General features: G+C 34.6%; 4 protein-coding genes across 5 annotated transcripts; 2 read left to right on the top strand and 2 right to left on the bottom strand.

Annotated features, from left to right (window-relative positions):
- Positions 1-328: 328 nt before the first annotated feature.
- On the bottom strand, positions 329-6360 carry LOC135077542 (enhanced level of genomic instability 1). Its single transcript, XM_063972089.1, has 3 exons — positions 6197-6360; positions 2070-5725; positions 329-1966 (listed from the first exon to the last, which is right to left on the bottom strand). The coding sequence occupies exons 2-3, from the start codon at positions 5720-5722 to the stop codon at positions 1687-1689; spliced, it is 3933 nt and encodes a 1310-aa protein (XP_063828159.1). The 5' UTR covers positions 5723-5725; positions 6197-6360; the 3' UTR covers positions 329-1686.
- Positions 6361-6712: 352 nt separating this feature from the next.
- Positions 6713-11497, top strand: LOC135077540 (cytochrome b-c1 complex subunit 2, mitochondrial). Its single transcript, XM_063972087.1, has 10 exons — positions 6713-6833; positions 7013-7149; positions 7279-7453; positions 7974-8105; positions 8487-8657; positions 8957-9048; positions 9366-9463; positions 10028-10191; positions 10650-10871; positions 11290-11497. The coding sequence occupies exons 1-10, from the start codon at positions 6789-6791 to the stop codon at positions 11371-11373; spliced, it is 1320 nt and encodes a 439-aa protein (XP_063828157.1). The 5' UTR covers positions 6713-6788; the 3' UTR covers positions 11374-11497.
- An 88-nt stretch (positions 11498-11585) lies between these two features.
- LOC135077538 (DIS3-like exonuclease 2) lies at positions 11586-18740 on the top strand. 2 transcript variants are annotated; one of them, XM_063972086.1, is made up of 4 exons: positions 11586-12053; positions 14914-17407; positions 17491-17749; positions 17982-18740. In XM_063972086.1, the coding sequence occupies exons 2-4, from the start codon at positions 14928-14930 to the stop codon at positions 18180-18182; spliced, it is 2940 nt and encodes a 979-aa protein (XP_063828156.1). In that variant the 5' UTR covers positions 11586-12053; positions 14914-14927; the 3' UTR covers positions 18183-18740. The 2 variants fall into 2 exon arrangements, with proteins under 2 accessions (XP_063828156.1, XP_063828155.1); XM_063972085.1 differs by lacking the exon at positions 11586-12053 and adding an exon at positions 14615-14833.
- On the bottom strand, positions 12432-13065 carry LOC135077541 (multifunctional methyltransferase subunit TRM112-like protein). Its single transcript, XM_063972088.1, has one exon. The coding sequence runs from the start codon at positions 12822-12824 to the stop codon at positions 12447-12449; it is 378 nt and encodes a 125-aa protein (XP_063828158.1). The 5' UTR covers positions 12825-13065; the 3' UTR covers positions 12432-12446.
- Positions 18741-19485: the final 745 nt, after the last annotated feature.

The following is a 19485-nucleotide window of genomic DNA, read 5'->3' as shown; positions in this document are numbered from 1 at the left end:
AGTGGTTTAGGCTTAGGCGCGAAAGCAAGACAGACTGACAGACAGTTACTTTCGCATTTATATTAGTATAGATTAGATGAAAATACAATATTATGGTACCATCGAGCTGGTCTGATGATGGGACTCAAAGATGGCCATAGGAACTCCTAAACGAAACGGCGGAATCGCATCGAGTTTGGGTTCGTTGGATTTGTCTTTTCGAGCACTTTAGTGCTAGATGATGTCCAGGTTCCTGATGATGCAGTCGGGAGATGGCCATAGGAATTCTAAACTAAGAGCGTGTTTTTAGTGTGTATGTGTCCATCACTTCTACAAATGAAATAATTAATTTGGAATTCATTAAATATTTATTAATCATTAAAATTGTAACAACATAGGTATTTACATTTATTTGCAAATATGATAAGGAAAGGAAACGTATCACTTGTTCCCATGCATGCGCCACCATTTTTTGTGAATGTAAAATTATAATTTATAACCTAATAAAAAAAGTAATGATACTTGTATATCAATGATACTGAAAAACAAAGATCGTAAAATAAATACATGCAAAATAGAATGTCAGCAAATACATAGTGGAAATCATTGGGGGAAGCCTATGTTCAGCAGTGGACGTCCTATGGCTGAAAATGATGATGATAAAATACATATATTCTTATTTTGATGAATAGGTACTAGGTACAGATACAAAAATTCAAATGGAACTTAATTAATTACTAGCACTCTGTAATCATTATTTGTTTTATACACATTAAAATCTTACATAAATCATAGTTTACTTAAATTTTGATGTGATTTTCAAATTACGCAAAGTCCTCTATTTCAAAATAAAGCTATTTTAGTGATAGGTTACATAAAAAAGTAATAGGTTACATAATGATCTGAATAATGTGATTATTTTATATTGTGCTAAAATTACTTTTACAGTTTACTTGATATGTACTAAGCATACGTCACGTCCGCATTAACTAAAAACTGAAACATAATTTGAAAGAAAAGTTACACAAAATATTTTACAAAAACTTGGAAACATTACTCTTATAAATGAAAAACAAATTAAATTATCTAAAGGTGCGGTGCACTTGTCAGTCTGCACATTATTAATATTATGCAGGGCGTTATTGAACGCATTTTATGGGCGACTTTTAGGACCCTCTAATAAATTAATATGTAAGGTGCATAAGTATTGCGTGAAATGGGAGATGAAATTTGTGTAAGCTCTGATACCGAAAATCATAGTTTTTAGTAACAAACAAGATGTTTTTGGACATTGGACGTGCGATAAAAACGTACTGTGACATGTCTAGACCCACGCAGGCGAAGCCTGTCGTCAATAAAAACAACTTTATCTAACAGGGAAATATAAAAAATCAGATGTAACAATTTAAAGTTAGAAGTAAAGGGGAACTAAACTGATAAAAACTAAAAATCCTCCAATATCATACTGCTTTTACATAATGGGATTATAGTTTCCAAGTTAAATGCGATGAAATCAAAACCTAGCAAGTGAAAGATTATTATAACTTCTTAAACTAAAATAAATATGCAACAATTCAATTGTCCATGTATAATTAAACTATTTCGATCCTTTGTGTTACGCAGACAGGCGAACAATCTACGCACATGATTTCTTACATTAATAACCAAAACCTTTTATAACATTGATAATAAGGAATTATACCTATTTTATCTTCCATCGACACCATTTTCATGCAAGTCTCGAAAAGATAAACTATCACCTAAGTTATCGAAAGATTGACTTTTAGACAAAATGTTTACCGATTTGAGATAATGACAAAACCGGTTATTCCTTTTGGAGTTACTATCTGTTCTTGACTTTTCGACTCGACATATCGCTCGACAACTCGACCAATAATCTAGCGCAAGCGCACGCCGATCTAAAGCTGATGATGGATTCAAGTAACTTGTAATACTATTGTGGCGCGAAGCAACCTTATCCCGCTCTCTGTAAAAATAAAATACGACACTTGAGTAATTGTTATTTAAATAAAATAAAAAATGTTTAGAGACATTATTGTTAGGCATAGGCGTATATTATGTTACATTACCTTTTCATTAACAGTCCTGGAAAATCTATGTTTGTTTTATGTTCCAAATCCAATGCATTTTGCGCTGTCTTTATACTGCCCTTAACAAGACTTAGAGAAATCTGGTTCATTATCTCTTGGTTTCTGTCGTACTTATCTAAATTTTCTTGTTCAGAGACACTATGACTTTCGAAATTTGCCCATGGAACTGTAGTAAGAGAAAATACCATATCTTTATGTTTATAACAGTCTGCTAAAGATATCATATCAACAACATTTGACATTGCGTCCAGTCCTAATTTGATTTTGCTTTTTACAATAGGACTTTCATTTGTTTCACCCTCATCATAAACATTACAATTTGAAGAAGCATTCAAAAGCCTTGGCACATTCCACCATATATTAAACAACTGTACAGGTGGTTCCAAACCAATTAAATTTACTTGCTCTTTCATAAAATAATGCCAAATATTGTCATCTATAATATTAGAAACTTGACACTTCTCAATTCTTTCCTCATTACTTTCACGGTCTGCCCAGGACATGCTTGAATTTTCGTCTTCCTGCTCAGTTTTATATGTTTCGCTATTTTGAGAAGCATTTTCTTTATCAATTGATGAATCTCTAACTGTGTTAAACTGTAAGAAGTTTATCGATTTTCTTATGTCTCCATCGAAATAGTCTAAAATCTTCGCGCCTAATCCTGGCCAACACATGCCAGTATCAGCTAGACACAGTATGTCCAGCCATGTTCCCAACATTCTTGGCATAAATGGTTTGGTATGTAAAATTTTGGCTATCTGTAAAAATCTTTGCAAGTGTGGACAAGTCATTGATGACGTGATTAATATTACAGGGCGTTTAGAGCAATGGACTAATTGCACAATGGCTGAACAAAATCCATCATCTTGTTCAAATACTATATCAGCATCATCTATAAGAATAAGAGACATGCAAGTTCGATTACTATCCTGGCTATTAGGTTGGATAAGCGCCTCAGTATTAGACAAAGGTTGAGCCTTTTTTGAAGTAGCTTCAACTTCGACAACTGCAGTTTTCTTTGGTCTGCCACGCTTTTTCACCTTATTTTCTTTTACATTACTTGCTACTATTTCTTGGGATTTTTGAGAACTCTCCTGACTGCTCTTGCCTCTATTAACTTTGTGCGATTGTGTTGCTTCCTGTAAGTCTTGTAACATAATTTTGCCTGTCCTTTTACTACTAGCATTAACCTCTAGTACTTTTATTGCTAGTTCAGCAGCAACAGCATACACAATTGAAGTTTTTCCACTTCCCACAGGTCCATTCAGCACTAATAAGTTATTGGTGCTTTGTATACTATCTTTACTGTCTGTATCTGATTTGTAAAAATCTGAAGAGTCAGAATCTGCACCATTGGGCTTTTTAAATTTTACATCATTTTCAGTCCAAGACACCAGCCATTTTTTTAGTTCTTTGATACATTCAAAATTTCCAATGAGCTGTTTACTTGAAAAGGCTTTATATTTATCAGTCCAATTAAGTTTATCTGGGCTTTCATTGTTAAAATCAATCAATCCATTCATTACTTCTATACTGTTGTCCAAATCAAGATAGCTGTAGTCTCTGCATTCTTCCCTATTTTTATCTCTTAAAATACGATATGTAAGATAAACAGGAAATCTTGGATACATTAGTTTAATTTTTTGCAATGTATCATGGATTTTATTTTTCTCAAATAGTAGACTTTCATTTCTCATTACAGGTTGGATTGAACATATAATATTTTTAAAGAAATTAGTTTTAGGTACTATATTTACATGATCTTCTCCCACATCACTAAGCTGAAATCGAAAATCAAGTTTCTTTTCGGGAGAAGCAGATTCTTTTTGCCGAACATGAAAAACAGTGTGAAAATTATTATGCCCTATATTTTGCTCTTTTTGTTTTTCAATTGTTTTTTTAAGTCTTTCAGGAACCCCACTACTCAAAAATCTTTGTTTAGCCTCTATGGCTGCTGCGTCTAACTGTGGTTTGGAAGCAAAAATAGGTGCTAACTTAGTAGGCTTCTTCTGTTTGTCCTCTTTGATTAATTTGACATTCTTTTTTTCACTAGCCGTTTTCTTTTCTTCTTTACTTGAGCTTGCTCTGGATGGTTCTGGAACCTTAACTTCTATTTTAGTTTCAGCAACATTATTGCTGTTTTTAACATGTTTTTTCTTTTTTGGAGTAAATATATGTATCTCTTCATCAGAACTGGATGCTTTAACATCATCAATATACTTAGCAGGTCTCTTAACATTACGTCTTGGCCGCGCTACATTTAAATCATCTACATCTTTACTATTTTCCAGTGCCAAGTTGTCTTCAGATGCTACATCAATAACTAAAATTTTATTTGAGGCACTTTCATCATTTTCGTTTACCACATTCTGTTTTACCCCATCTTTATTCAGACTTAATTTTTTCTTTTTTGATTTCTTTGATCTAGGTGTCATTTTAACTTTGATAATAACTGGATCATCATCATCTTCATCATCCACATTTTGAGAACTAAATACATCATCTGATTCTTGTTCCTTTTCAACTTTTTTGAAATAGCATAGCATATTTTCCTTCTTTTTAAGAGAAGGGGATAACTTTTTTAGGAATTCATCATCTTCTTTGATTTTCTTAACCCTGCTTTTAGAATCATTTACATTCTGTATGGAATCCTGAAAAATATTGACTAATTTTAAAGTCTTTTTACCAGATGCTGAAACATCATTGTTGTTTGTAGGAATTTCTTTTTTAACTTTGTTGTTTGTAGAAGTTTCTTTTTTAACATTGTTGTTTGAAGGAATTTCGTTTTCAACAGTAACAATTTCAACATCACTGTCATCCTGTTCTGGTTTTTTAGTAGTAATCATTTTCTTTAATCTCTCTGCTCTTTTTTCCATCTTTTTCTTGATGCATTTTTCTTGGTACTCTTCCATCTCTTTTTTTTTAAGTGAGCCTTTAGCTTCTGCCATCTTTTGCAATAACAATGTTCTTTTGGCTTTGATACTTTTCCTTTCAACTGTTTCTAAAAGCTCAGATTCATCAACAACTTTATCTTTGCCAGGTGAATTACTACCGATGCTTTTGTTCCTTGACTCCATCATTAATTGAAATGCATTTTGTTTTTTGTCTTTACTTTTAATGGTAATATCATCACCTGTCTCTTTAACTTCATTTTGCACATGTTTATGTTCTTCTGATATTTTACTGTTTTCTGAATCTTTTAAATGAAACACATCAATTTTGTCATCTATGTGATTTGTGATAGCAGCTTTACTACAATCATCAAGGTCTCTCTTTTTGATAATTTGCTTACGTCTTCCCATTTTGAATAAGTAATTTTTGGGTATTATCTCATCAAGTTTATCATTACCATTACTGTTTATATTACTGGTTGGTGATTTTATTTTTAATGCTGTAACTAGAATTTGAGAGACATCAAGAACTTCCTGGTCCTCTTGTCCATCCCGTCTCAACTTATACTTTTTGAGTCTTTTTTTGAGTTCTCTACGACACTGCGGGTTGAGTATGTTTTCTTTTGACTTAAGAACACACTTTCTTTTCTTTGTTTTTACTGTTTTTTTACCACTAGTTTTACTAAGAATTTGTCCTAGACTTGATTCAGGATCAATCACTGTTTTAAAAGAAGTGGACATTCCCTGTAACAATAAACAACTATGTTAGAAAATGCAAGAAAAAATCTTGCTAAAAATATCAGTTAGCAACTGGATGCTACAACAAGAGAAGGAAAATAAAAAACAATGCTAAATTTTAAGAAGTAGTACAAGGTGATCAAATTCAATACTTATCAGTGACCTTTTTTATATAGCATAAGCTTTCATCACCTTATTATTTTGATACAGAAACAAAACAATTGTTCGGTTTTGATTAAATGATAAAAAAAACAGCACATAAAGAGGCCTATCAAAACCAGGACATTATTATTATTATTCTGTCTAATGAACTTAATTATTTGATCAAGACATTAGTTCAATAATTAAAGTTACTATGCTTTAATTGGGATAATTAGGTATCTTAGAGCAGAAAGTAGTAGATTATTTCTATGAATTCTAGATCACATTTAAGTATTGATGAAACGTGTAGGTAAACATGAGAAGCAAGGTACAAACCAATCATGAAAGATCCAAATAATAGTACACCAGCACCATTGGAGTAAACAAAGTGTCTGTTGATAACTAATTGAGAATACAATTACAAATTACGTAAATAATACCACTAACGAAATAAAATTAATTCGGCAACAAACAAATTGGCGGTATTTCAGATTGTGTCAAAATCACAAAAAAAATGACAGCCATGACGTCTTCTGTCAAAACCTTTATTTTACCGTTTCAACGGATAAGGTGTTTTTTTTTTTTTGCAGATAAATGGTTATCCACTTAGCAGGCTCATTGGTTGAATATATTTTCAATTGACAAGTCAAGGGACAATTTTACAGACCAAGATCTCTTTTCACAGTGTTTTGTAGGAAGAGAAATATGTTGACCGAAAGTTCTAATACAATAGTTTCCATTTTTTGCTGGGCCCTGATTTTTCAGTTGAATCTGCAGAAACTTTGGCTAAATTGAGAAGTTATGAGATGAGCAGAGAATATTTTGCAAAAAAAAAAATGTTATCTTCAGCTAGCAACTGGCAACACTGGGTTTCTCCCCGAGCGCAGACGTGCTTTTTCAGCGCAGTTTTTCAGATTTTTTCGAAAAAATGGCATCGAAAGCCTTTGCCAGCCCCATTATTCGTCATGTAGCGGTAAATATTTATAGCTATGATTGAATCGTAAACTCATACTCAAATAAATTAGTGAAACAAGATAACTTTATCGTATAAAAATGCTCCTTCCCGACTGTCAAACCCTGATTATGTAAAGGTAAAACTTCGTGTTGATTACTTACAATTCTTACAAAGTACGGAATGCCTTTTGTTTCTAGACTAGGGGCTATGCCCAAGCTGCGCCTGCTGCTTATAAACAAGAAGCTAAAGTCCAAACAGCTGTTCTGCCGAACAAGACATTTGTAGCTGCATTGGACAACGGTTCACCAGTAACCCGTGTTACTGTTGCCTTCAAGTGAGTATCCTTAGATATTATGTTCCATTTAGCAATCTAAAATATTCTGTAGTACTCTTTGACCAGGCTTTTTGTTGGTATTTCAAAATTATACTCAGTAACAGAGAAACATTGTCATATCTTTTTCAGGGCTGGTTCCCGTTATGAGCCTCAGACAGAGCTGGGCGTAGCACATGTGTTGCGATCAGCTGCCGGTCTCACCACCAAAAATGCAAGCGGCTTCATCATTGCCCGTAAACTGGCCCAGATCGGAGCCTCCGTCACAGCTTCAGGGGATAGAGAATTTGTCTATTACACACTTGAGGTAAAATATTTTCTGTTACTTTATTTATTATCAAATCCATTTATTGGGCCAATTTATAAAAGCCTTATTTATTTATTTAAAGACTTTATTGCACACACAACAATGTTCAGTACAAAAAGGCGAGCTTAATGCCAAACAAAAATAAATGATACAAAAAGCCTTGTTATTATTACACAAATATTGCCTAATTATTTGAAATAGGTATTTTAAAATGTCACAAAACTGTATCACATAAAATCCCCTAGATGTGTTAGTAGATTGTCTTAACAGTTCTTGAGGTTTATGTTTTACAAAAAATAATTTTGAGACATTAAAGTTTGTCAATGTATCTAAAAGTATGTTAGTTATTTCTTTTAAAATTGTAAAATACATTTATTTGGCAAGCTATCAATCAAATGATGAAATTGATGATTCTTGAATGTTGTTTAGTAGTTGTGTGAAAGGTTTGCAAGATCCAAAATGGATTGATTATTTTCAACTTAACATTAATGATGAAAAACCCAATTATTATTTATTCTAGACCACTCAAGATAACCTGAATGCTGCTTTGGAGGTGCTGAACAACCTGGTGTCCAACCAGGAGTTCAGGCCATGGGACCTGAGCGACAATGTTCCCCGCCTGAAGTATGACATTGCTTCTTTGACTCCTCAGGTAAAATACCAAAGTACCTATGTTAACAATGTTAAGTCTTAGAATAACTTTATCTTTTATTGTAAAACCTTATTCTATCTAAATTATTTACAAAAGCTATCTATTGTTTGTTGATTAATTATTTTAGCAATATTACTGTGATATCAAGTATTTTATTGTATTATTTTATTGACCTATATTGATATTGATATATACCTTAACTGTTTTCCTATTTGTAACACAACAGGAAAAACTTGTTTTATATGTCTTTATTTCATTCTTGAGATAGGATAGGCCAGAAGACTTGAGTAAATGGAATCATATGGAAATGATATCGACTTTTAACACTGCCTAGCTAGCACAATACTTAGTACTCTATCTCAAGAGAAATGTTTCCTTCAGGCACGAGCTGTAGACCTCCTCCACAAGGGAGCCTTCCGCCGCGGACTCGGCAACTCCCTGTTCATCTCGCCCAAGCGCATTGGCAAGGTTTCCTCGGAGTCCATGCAACACTATGCTGCCACTACACTCACTCCTGGCCGCTGTGCCGTCGCCGTTGTTGGTGACTCACAGGTATGTATTTATCCATAAATTATTGTTATTTAAAACAAGTCAATCAATTATTTGAGAATATTGCACACTTGGTGATATTGGAGAAAAACAATTATTTCTATTGGTTACCTGCAACAATTGTCACTTGCGGTAGTTAGTTGTTGGTATGATATTGTCCACTGCTGAGCAATAGCCCAGGCATGTGTACTACAATCAATGCTTTGTATTGATAATATAAGAACTTCTAAAAAATGATATCAATATTTATTTATTATTAACTTATCAACAGTAAATTTTATAGTTTATTCATGCTATTACAGGAAAGGGCTGGGTTGGTAGCTCAGGCACTATCATTGAGCTCGTCTGGAGATGCGCAATCCGAACCATCGGTCTACTATGGTGGTGAACTGAGGTATGTAACCAGATATAAATTATTTCAAATTACATGTCACTTACCTATAGTAATTTTAGAAGTTTGTAAGGGGACTCCCCATTCTAGCGTCTTTCGAACGTCGACAGCAACAGCAGAGGAAGGGAGTTGGGTTACTTGTAAAAAAAAAGAGCGTTAGCGACTGGTGACATCGACTCAGCGCCGCATCTAAAGCTGTGCAGGTGCAAGACGACGACCCTCGAAAGCCGCTGGGAGTGGAATATAAATAGGCGATATAAAAGCTTATTACCATGGACGTAAAAGCTAGTACATAATAAATCGTTATTATAATTTATTAGGAAGGAGATGGGTGGTGACCTCGCGCATGTGGCGCTGGCGCTTCAGGGCGCGCCGGCCGGCTCGCAGCAGTCGCTCGCGCTCGCCGTAGCCGCTAAGGGTAAGTTCCTTTCTATTTCTTTGTTTTTCAAATATTTCTGTGGACATTTTACACTGAACCATCTAGTCCAAAACTTGTGCTTTAAGTGTCAGATAACAGATAAAAGTTTTCCTAAAACATACAACAACCAGATCAATTTTTGTATTATCCGGGAATTGAATCCACAACTTCTAGCATAGTAGTACTAGGCCGGGCGGTAGTCGATCGTTGGTTGTTTTTTTGCTAACTTGTCTACACAGACTACACCACAGTAATGATTTCAGGCACACACTTGCAAACATAACTTTTTTTTTATCCTCAATGAGAAAGCTCTTGGCCTGTATCTCACCTGATGGTAAGTGATCAGACCGAAGGTGGAAGCGAGCTTCACCCGGAATCCTCAACCACAGAGGAACTGGCTATCTTACCTCTTAACTTATTTGATTCGCGCTGTTTTCTTCGTTATTACTATCTCTCTCACTTTTGTCCTAATACATACTCTCTCTCTACTCTGTTGTCCTAATAAAATTCATAAAAAAAATGTCTAAACATCCTAAGTATTTACATTATCGTTTCTTTCCATAGCCCTCGGCAACGGCCCGGTCACCAAGTGGGGCGCGGACAACTCGCCCATTGCAAAGGCCATCGGCAACATCGGGCCCTTCGCGGCGGCCGGCTTCAACGTGTCCTACTCCGACAACGGACTGTTCGGCATCGTGCTCTCCGTGCCCAAGGATGAGGCCAACTGTGTAAGTAGCTGAAGATAGTTCCAAATTTTTTAGGGCCCTCGCCCACGGCGACTTTTTGTAGTGATGCTGTCGCGCGCTTCGTAAACACAAAGGGCCACAGTTCCAGCTACCCCATTCCGGTCATGTCGTTTCGTTCTGTGGCAAAGAACCACCATTTGATGAGAGCGAGAGAAAAAACGGAAATGGGTAGTTGGAACTGTGGCCCACTGTACATGGAGTACCCCTAGAAGACCCCTTTTTTAAAGATATATTTCGTGTCAGTTGCCTAGTTGGTGCTATATTATTAAATCCCAGTCGAAAATGGGAACCGAACGTAACACGTCGAACGCATGTGTGCGCGTAGTATAAAAAAGATTCTACTAAACTCCCTTTTCAAAACGTTTTTGTGGTGTAAGAGACTACACGCATTTTTTGTGATAAGTTTTTTCGCCCGTTATTAATCATTCTTACTCTTTCAGGCCGTGAAAGCCGCGAGCCAGCTCCTGAAGAGCGCATCAATTTCTGCCGACGCGATCAACGCCGGCAAGAACCAGCTGAAGGTGCAGATCTTAAGCGAGGCTGAGGACGGCACCTCCCTTGGCGAATCCCTTGCGGCCCAGGGCTTGTACAAGGACAATGCCAAGTCGCCCGCCGACATCGCCCGCGATATTGACCAGATCAGCAGCGCTGATGTGTGCCAGGTATGTCTTTGCTTGATAGTGAATGAATTTTTCGAACTCGGACCATACATGTAAGAAACCCATACATGATTTTTGCTTATTTGGCGACTAAGCGCCAATTAACCCAGCCAGGTCGTGTAGACCAAATCTTCTAAAATTAGTGTCGTCCATCTGCAATGGACACTAAACAACCTTTGCATTTTCAAATATGTATTTGAACTGTAAAAGTCCTACCAAGTTACCCAAGTTTATTAGTTATTCCATTGATTGTATTTACTCTAACGCTTTAGGGAAAATATTGTAGTTCATAACTACCTACATAATGGTCATAAATTTTCTCGGCCATTATGTCTCAGAAAATAGTTGCACATAATGCTGGGCTATCCAAATTAAATTCGTGTTTGTAATTTCTTTGCTCTAAAATTATGATGTTTTTCAGGTATTGGGTGCTGTCGCCAAGTCCAAGATTTCCATGGGTGCTGCAGGAAACCTCGCCTTTGTTCCATATGCTGACGAACTCTAAACAGCATGCTACGTTAGAATATTAGAAAATAAAAAGCCCACAAACAAAAATATTACCAATACCCGTATAGAGTAAATTGATTGTATTTAATTTATTGTTTAAAATAAATAAATCATTTGTTTTACGCCATGTTTTATTCAATTATGGCATTAGTTGCAATTATTAATTTATGCTTGCTAAGTAGAAGTGTAACAATAATGACTCAATTTGAAGATAGTGTCAATTAACAATTAATTACAAGTAACAGTTATTAGTAAGGGATTTTATAGATCAGAGACTCACTCTAATGGTGGATTTACACTACGCGGAAATTAGTTGAGTCGAGTCAAAAAAACAGTTTGAGTGGGGATGAAATTCATTTTTCATCCCCACCCCACTGATTTTTTGACTTGGCTAATTTCCGCTCTGTGTAAAAGCGCTTTAACAGAAACAACTACATAATTGCTAACTACTGATAAAAGAACAAAGTTCTTGTAGGGGAATTCCCCTAACTTAAAAGAACCTATCTATCTACATATCTACTTAGGGTCCCTCTACATATTTATTAAATAAATTGACTTGAGTGGTGAACAGTGCTATTTTGATTTCATTTGCTAATAATTGTTGTAGATACTGCTTGATTGTAGAGTGCAGGTTCAGTTTTGAAATTAGACAGGCAGATTATTGGTATATTATAAAAGGTATGTTTTTCTAAATACATATTATAAAATAAGAAAACTACAATAATTTGTGCAAAATTTTTGTAATTTTTGACAACATGTATGTACATATTTCTGATTTTGATATAACAAAATGACTTAAAGTTTTCATTAACAGATCAGTAATTCTTCAATAACTTGCTCAAACATAAAATGTTTTAATTAGGTAGTTATACTTATTTGAGTAAATCTCCTTTCTGACTGAATATGTTTGGCTCTGATTGCCAGGCCACTACTCTCTCCCCAAAAAAATAATGGCTATGAGTTTCATACTGGGATCATTTCTGATATTACCATAGCTGGGGATTCTTAACAGGGATGTTTCAACTGAAAACTTAGCTTAAATTCATAAAAACACTATCTAACTAAACAAATTTATTGTACTTCAGCTTCTGTAAGCAACATATTTGGGATGCCTTTTGAAATGGGGAATTGTCGTCCTGATTCTGGACATGTAAGGTGACCCTCTTCAACTTCAACTTCCAATAAAACTCGATGAGCCTTCTTGAGGAATTCTTCATTCTCTTCAAATTTCGGTTCTAGTGCCCTCGGCAATCCTTCGCTGTGGCCAATGCTGTTGGCAGCCGTCCACACTACCTCCCAATCCAACTTGGGGATCACGCGAGATAGAAACTCTGGGTTAAAATCGACTTCAGTTACTTTCACATCAGTAGCGTTTATTGCTAAAGGATAACCTGTCATTACTCCCTTCAAACACTTCGATGTTAGCATGTTATGTGTTATAAGCTTCATGATGGTAACTTTAATAAACTTCGGCGACCGCTAGCTACGTTTTAGGTTATCTTCCAAAGTAACTATGTAAAAATGATAGACCCCGTTTTATTATGTAGTTTTTCAATTGGAAACAAAATTGGTGAGCAAATAATATTAATTATTATTATTTAAATGTAATATTGGCTAAAATTTGTGTTTCCTGAAAATGTTTTTGCAATTTTGCATCGATCAAGACTTGACATTTGTTTGACAAGTTTGACTTTCTTTTTTTTTAATTGTAATAGAGTTTAATTTATAAAATTTATAAGTAATCTACTATCGATTAGATCGACAATCGACACGATCGTAACGATTTCGAGAAATGTAACTGGGTATTTCGCCAAAAATGGTCAATTTTGCCTAATTTCCTTGGTACGAAATATATTTTTGTTTTTAACTATTTTTAGTTTCCCATTGTATTAAGTAACAAAAACTAAGCTAATATATCTAAAAGGGGTGTCATAAATCGTTTTAGAAACAAAGTTATAAGGTCATGAATTTTTGGTAGCCAAGGAAATTATTATAAATATTTTTTTCTCTAAGTTTTCTTCTGTGGTTTGCTTTTTTTTTGTTCGACCCATTTTTGTGTACCTTCGCAAGCAAACATACCAATGAATATTGTATCATTACGACCTTTTTACACAACTAAGGAAGATAAATTCAGTAGATTGAGTTAAGAGTTAAAAACAAGTTGTTCTATATCTATTCTGATACCCATTTCTTAAAATGTAAATTTTAAACTTATTCCAATAAAGAAATACTCAAAATTTTACTTTACGCCGAATTAAAAATGGTCTTTTATAATTTCCTAGGCCTTTTTATGCCACGGAAAACAAGGAAATTAGGGCCAAAGAAATTAGATTTATGCCTAAAAGACACCACAGACAAAAACCTATTTACCCTATGCATTTACTATTTAAATCATGGGTTTACCCCTACAGACACTACATCTGTGTAAATAAACAATAAAATTAATCCATTGTTTAGCTGCAAAAAACCGTCCAAAGAAATTGACTTTTTAGTAAACAAAAACCCAAGGAGGGACCTACTTATGCGATTTGTCGCGAAACTGTTCAACGAAGTACTGTCCTGCCTCGATGGCCTCTTGGGACGAAATGGCCGAGTGTAACGGTGCAGTGCATTACATTCTAAGTTCTTTCGTTTTGTTACTACAATGGTCGAAAAGAAGACCCAGGGAAATTATACTTTTGACTCGGACAAGAACTTAACTTCACTTTATTTCCTTCTTTTAAGTATTTGACATTTAAAGTTTTTTTTTTCGATAGCCAAACGTTTCTCAAATATAAAGAGAGTGCTATTAGTATGAAATTACGCTTCAATTTGTTATAATGTGCCTTCATTTTGGCAAACAACAGTAATGAACATAACAAGGAAATTAGAAAAACGACTTTTGATTGATTAAGTTTTTCTACGGTATTATTTGTAGTTTCTGCTATTGTGATAGCAAAAACAAATGAAACTTTTGATAAACTTTCCCATAAAAATAGTTTTATACATATAAATATAAAAAAACATGTGTTCGCCTACCTGGTCACAGAAAATTTACTGTTTCGGCGAAATACCCAACTATAATAACGCTTAGAGTATTTCCTTTATGCAAGAGAATAAAAAAATAACAAAATGATTTTACGATTATAGTACAATTTTCTAATTTAGAACATTATTATCTACAAATTCTACAATCGGCAATCGGAGAGTAACAAAATTAGAACTTCTTCTTCTAGATTAGTGTATAAAAACACCCAGTCCAATACAAACACAAATGTTTTTATCTGTAGGTAATGAATAGTGTTATGGTAAGGAGTACATTTTTAAAGTCTTCTCCTTTTTAAGATCGAAAGTAATCGAGACTCGATGTGACTAATATCGACTTTTAGTTTGTCTTGTCAGTCAAAGTTTGTTGCCTTTGCTTGTAGTAAAGTAGTCCGTTATTTAAAAAAACAACAACGAATTTTTTTTCCGCAAAAGTAAGGGGTTATTTTTCTGTCAATAAATAATTAAAAATATTAATAAATTCTGTTACCAAAATTGAGTTGTGATTTTTCAGATCAAGGCTTATTAATGGATGAATCCACATCAAGCGGTAATGCGGTGGAGGGAAATATTGACACACCATCGACTTCGTCCACGTCGCAGCCACTTCGATCGAAATGCTCCGTAAACAATAAGAAAAAGGAAAACAATGCTTCACCGAGTAAGAAATCACCAAAGAAATCGACAAATTCAAAGCAAAAACAAGATGAGAACTCTCGGCAGAACAGTACCACTTCTGTGGAAGAAATTACAAATCATTGTGAAAATATAAACATTAGCAGTGGGACTGAGGCCGTGGCTTTGGCTGCGGTGCAAGTTGATAAACCTGCGTCTCCAAGAAAAAAGAGCGCCAAAAAGAAAGAGAGGTTAAAACGATTACAGATACCTGGTACTAGTGATAGTGGACAAGCACAAACACAAATGACGCCCAACACCCAAGCCAATGGTATGATACCCATTCAAGAATTATTTGCAAGATATGCAAATGCACAGATAGGTGCAAGTAGCAGTTCGAGCTATTTACAAAATATGACTCATCACCCACATTTTCAATACATGCACAATGTGCAGGTAGGAGAAATGTTTCAAAATTTGCAAAGTCCAGTAAGTGCTCCTAACACACCATTGGTGTACATGACAAACAGAGCCAACCACAGGGGATTCCCTTCCCCTGTCATGTTGTCTGAGCCAAACACCCCAAAATTTCTACAAAATGCTTTGCACCATCCATTGCTCAACTTGTCTAAAAAAGATAGACTTAATCAATCTGGACACAAATATCCAAATGTTGTATCTGACAAAGTTAACTCTAAGAAGAAACAAAAGAGTGAAGAGAACATTGAAGACAGAAAATTTGAGCCTTACATATCAGCAGAGGAAGTAGAAGAGGGCTTAAAAAATAATACACTTATTGAGGGTGTCTTGAGAATAAATCCTAAACAGTTTCAACACTCTTATCTATCAAGTACTGATCGTAGTGAACAGGACATACTTATTGACGGACTTAAAAACCGTAATCGTGCATTAGAAGCTGATGTTGTGGTAGTAAAGCTAATCGAAGATACCACTGAAAATGAAAGTGGAAGCGACAATAAGCAAAAGAAAGGAAAAATTGTTTATATAAAAAAAAAAGTACATAACAGAACATGTATTGGAAATTTAAAATTAATGGCTGACAAAAATAGACAAAAGGCTCTATTTATTCCTCGTGACCACAGAATACCAAGGCTTAATATACCATTTACAAGTTGGCCTGATAATTTCTATCAGGATTTTAAAAGGTATGAGAATACTTTATTTTTGGCTAAAATCCAAGACTGGTATGATACTAGATTTGCTGTAGGTGTCATTGTGTGTAATATTGGACAATCTGGAGATATGATCTCAGAGACCAAAGCTATCTTGGCTCAGTCAGATTTGGATATAACTCCATTTGGACCTGAGGTGAGGCATCTGTATCCACGCCTTGACTACACTATACCAGCTGAAGAAATACTGATCAGAGAAGACTGTCGGAGACTGTGTATATTCAGCATTGATCCTCCTAATTGTAGAGATATTGATGATGCTGTCTCGTGCCGTGAACTGGAAAATGGCAACTACGAAATTGGTGTTCACATTTCAGATGTGACTCACTTTTTAACGGAGAATACCCTCCTTGACGAAAAAGTAGCAGAAAAGGCTACTACAATATACATGGTAGAGCGGGCTTATCACATGCTTCCGGATGATCTATGTATGTTATGTTCACTGTTTCCTGGAGTAGACAAATTGGCTTTCTCAGTATTTTGGGAAATAAATGACAATGCAGAAGTGCTCACACATAGATTTGCCAAAACTGTCATTCACTCATGTTCCCAGTTAGCTTATGATCATGCACAAGCGATTCTTGAAGACAGAGATGATGCTGAAAGTATTTTCCCTGAGACCTACAATGGATATCAGTTCAAAGATGTCTATAAATCTATCAAAACTCTTGGCAAAATCGCTGCAGTTTTTCGTAATAGAAGGTTTGAAGGTGGTGCATTGAAGATTGACCAACCTAAAGTATCATTTAGACTTAATCCTGAGAATGGTATGCCTGATTCATTCTGTTTATATGAAAATAAAGAAAGTCATCAACTCATTGAGGAGTTCATGTTGCTTGCAAATATGACTGTAGCAAATAGAATTCATGAGGATCACCCTGATTTAGCATTTTTGAGGTGTCACCCTCCACCAAGTGGTTTCATGTTAAGACAACTGGCAAACGCACTGCAACCTATGGGCATAAAACTGAAAATATCTTCAGCTGGTGCACTGCATAAATCATTATTGAAGCATGCCTCTGAAGATAGAGGCAAAGCTATGGTATTGAATATGTTGTGTGCGAAACCAATGGCAAGGGCTAAATATTTTTGCGCCCATGGTTGTGATGATGATGATTTCCTGCATTATGCTCTTAATGTTCCACTTTACACGCATTTCACGAGTCCTATCAGAAGATATGCAGATATTATGGTTCACAGGTACAAAGAAAAAATATTAAATGAAACATTATTATGTAATAATGTGTCTTATTTCTATCTAACATTATTATTTTTCATTTCAGATTACTAGCTGCTAGTATAAAATTTAGGGACACACCTGAATGGGAAGTTGACAAAGTGCGCATGGTTGCTGCACAATGCAATAAACAGAAATATAACGCAAAAAAAGCTGGTGAATTGTCAACTGAATTGTACACTCTGAAGTACATAGAGTTGCATTCACCTCTAGTGATTGATGCTGTGGTAGTTGAAGTTAGAGAAAGATACATTGACACCATACTCATTGCTATGGGATTGAACAGAAGAATATTTTTTAATAGTGTAAGTATTTATGATAGGTACTGATATAATTATTTGGCCTGCAGAATTAAATACTTATTTAAGAAAAAATCATGTCAAGCTAAACTGCAGCATCTCTTATGTAGTTATAGGGGCTAATTTGCCATGATGTTATATAGATTTCTCTATTCTCAATGATAAATGAGCACATAATGATCTAATTTGTATTTATATTATTATGTATGTATTTACATTAATGATTTCATGTTTACAGGATTTTCCTGGAGAGTACAAATGTATTAAAAACGACGCCGGTGCTAAGCTTTCCAAAATGGAGCTGACTTGGAAGATATCAGATGACCTTCCAGAAATAAAACAGACTATAGAAGTGTTTTCTATATTAAAAGTTGAATTGATTAAAGGTGACGATAATACTATGGTTAAAGTTGAAACCAAGCTTGCGAGACCCCAATGAATTTTTTCTAACTCTACAGTAGTTACCTATTAATATAGGTATACTTAGCAGTAAACTACAGCGGCACTTTTATATTTTATCAGTATTTTAGGTGACATCTGCATGAATTTTTAAAATCAATTTATTTATTGACTATGTTTTTAAATTTAGTACTAGGGATCAGACTTGTGATATTGTATCATATTGTAAAATTCATTTTTTAAAAGTACAAGCTGGAGTGTTTTTTCGATAGCGTAATTAATTATTTTTGGAGTAGATACGCAAGCTCTTTGGTAGGAATTTTATATGATTGTTCTGAAAATCTTGCCTTGTATATTTTAGCACAATTTTATAGTTTTTATATACTTGAGCACACAATATTGCTCACAATAATGTTTTATTGTAACTTTATTATCAATGGTTAATATTTGTCATTGTTGTGTTGTTGTGGAATAAATGATAATGTTTAATCGCATAGTACAAGTAGCTATTAAAATAAATTAGTTTAAGATCAAAGCTCAATCAGCTTGAATGAGTGCGCCTCCCAAGGGTGAGATAAAAATAAATTTATGAAGATTACTTAATTTGTATTATTTTAATTAAACCTTCAATGTCAGTTACTCATTTCCCAATTTGTTTAACGTTATAAAGTAAGCATTCGACTGTCTTTAAATTACCCTAAGAATGCTGTTATGTGTAGGTGGATCATGATTGATCATGATCAATGGTCTACTTCAAAAATCAAAATATCGAACGATCAGAATATCGAATGATCAAAATATCGAACGTTCAGAATATCGAATTTACAAATAATCGAACGATCAAAATATCGAATGATTAAAATATCGAAAGTCGATCTTACGTTGCATAGTCTAATAGACATAGCTGGGCACCGTTAATTAATCAAATAGTTAACTTCGTTAATCGTTAAACCGTTAATAAAAAAAATTAACTTCGTTAAACGTTAAAACGTTACATTGCGCAAGATTTAACGCAAGTTAACGTTAATCGTTAATCCGTTAACACATGATAATAAAACGAAAAAAAATTGTATGCAAGGTTCAAATAATTTCGAAAGCTTGTATCGCGCATGTAGTCCAGTAGAATTAGATTTTAAATCGGAAATAATTCCTACAAAAGATTTTATTGCTTTAATGGCTTCATTGGTTGCCCATTAAGACTCTCCTAGGTTTTCGACTTCGACGGAGTTGTGCTTAAGTGGTGGGGGCCCCCGAAAGGGGCGCTTTTTAGGTTTTCCGGTTATACCGCGTAAAAGACTTACCCTATCGAAAAGTGGTCTTCCTGACGGTTGAAGGGCATTTAA

Source organism: Ostrinia nubilalis, chromosome 13, assembly GCF_963855985.1.
Source record: "Ostrinia nubilalis chromosome 13, ilOstNubi1.1, whole genome shotgun sequence".
Taxonomy (NCBI): domain Eukaryota; kingdom Metazoa; phylum Arthropoda; class Insecta; order Lepidoptera; family Crambidae; genus Ostrinia; species Ostrinia nubilalis.
The sequence above is the reverse complement of the archived record's forward strand: the minus strand, read 5'-3'. Positions and strand labels throughout refer to the sequence as shown.

Excerpts from the sequence above, each read along its gene's own strand:
- LOC135077541 (XM_063972088.1), bottom strand. The coding sequence starts at position 12,824 with ATGAAGCTTATAACACATAACATGCTAACATCGAAGTGTTTGAAGGGA.
- LOC135077538 (XM_063972086.1), top strand. The coding sequence starts at position 14,928 with ATGGATGAATCCACATCAAGCGGTAATGCGGTGGAGGGAAATATTGAC. Across the intron at positions 17,408-17,490 it reads GCAGATATTATGGTTCACAG|ATTACTAGCTGCTAGTATAA; the intron begins GTACAAAGAAAA and ends TTTTCATTTCAG. Across the intron at positions 17,750-17,981 it reads GAAGAATATTTTTTAATAGT|GATTTTCCTGGAGAGTACAA; the intron begins GTAAGTATTTAT and ends TCATGTTTACAG.
- LOC135077542 (XM_063972089.1), bottom strand. The coding sequence starts at position 5,722 with ATGTCCACTTCTTTTAAAACAGTGATTGATCCTGAATCAAGTCTAGGA. Across the intron at positions 1,967-2,069 it reads CCAGGACTGTTAATGAAAAG|AGAGCGGGATAAGGTTGCTT; the intron begins GTAATGTAACAT and ends TTATTTTTACAG.
- LOC135077540 (XM_063972087.1), top strand. The coding sequence starts at position 6,789 with ATGGCATCGAAAGCCTTTGCCAGCCCCATTATTCGTCATGTAGCG. Across the intron at positions 7,454-7,973 it reads TTGTCTATTACACACTTGAG|ACCACTCAAGATAACCTGAA; the intron begins GTAAAATATTTT and ends TATTTATTCTAG. Across the intron at positions 10,872-11,289 it reads GCAGCGCTGATGTGTGCCAG|GTATTGGGTGCTGTCGCCAA; the intron begins GTATGTCTTTGC and ends GATGTTTTTCAG.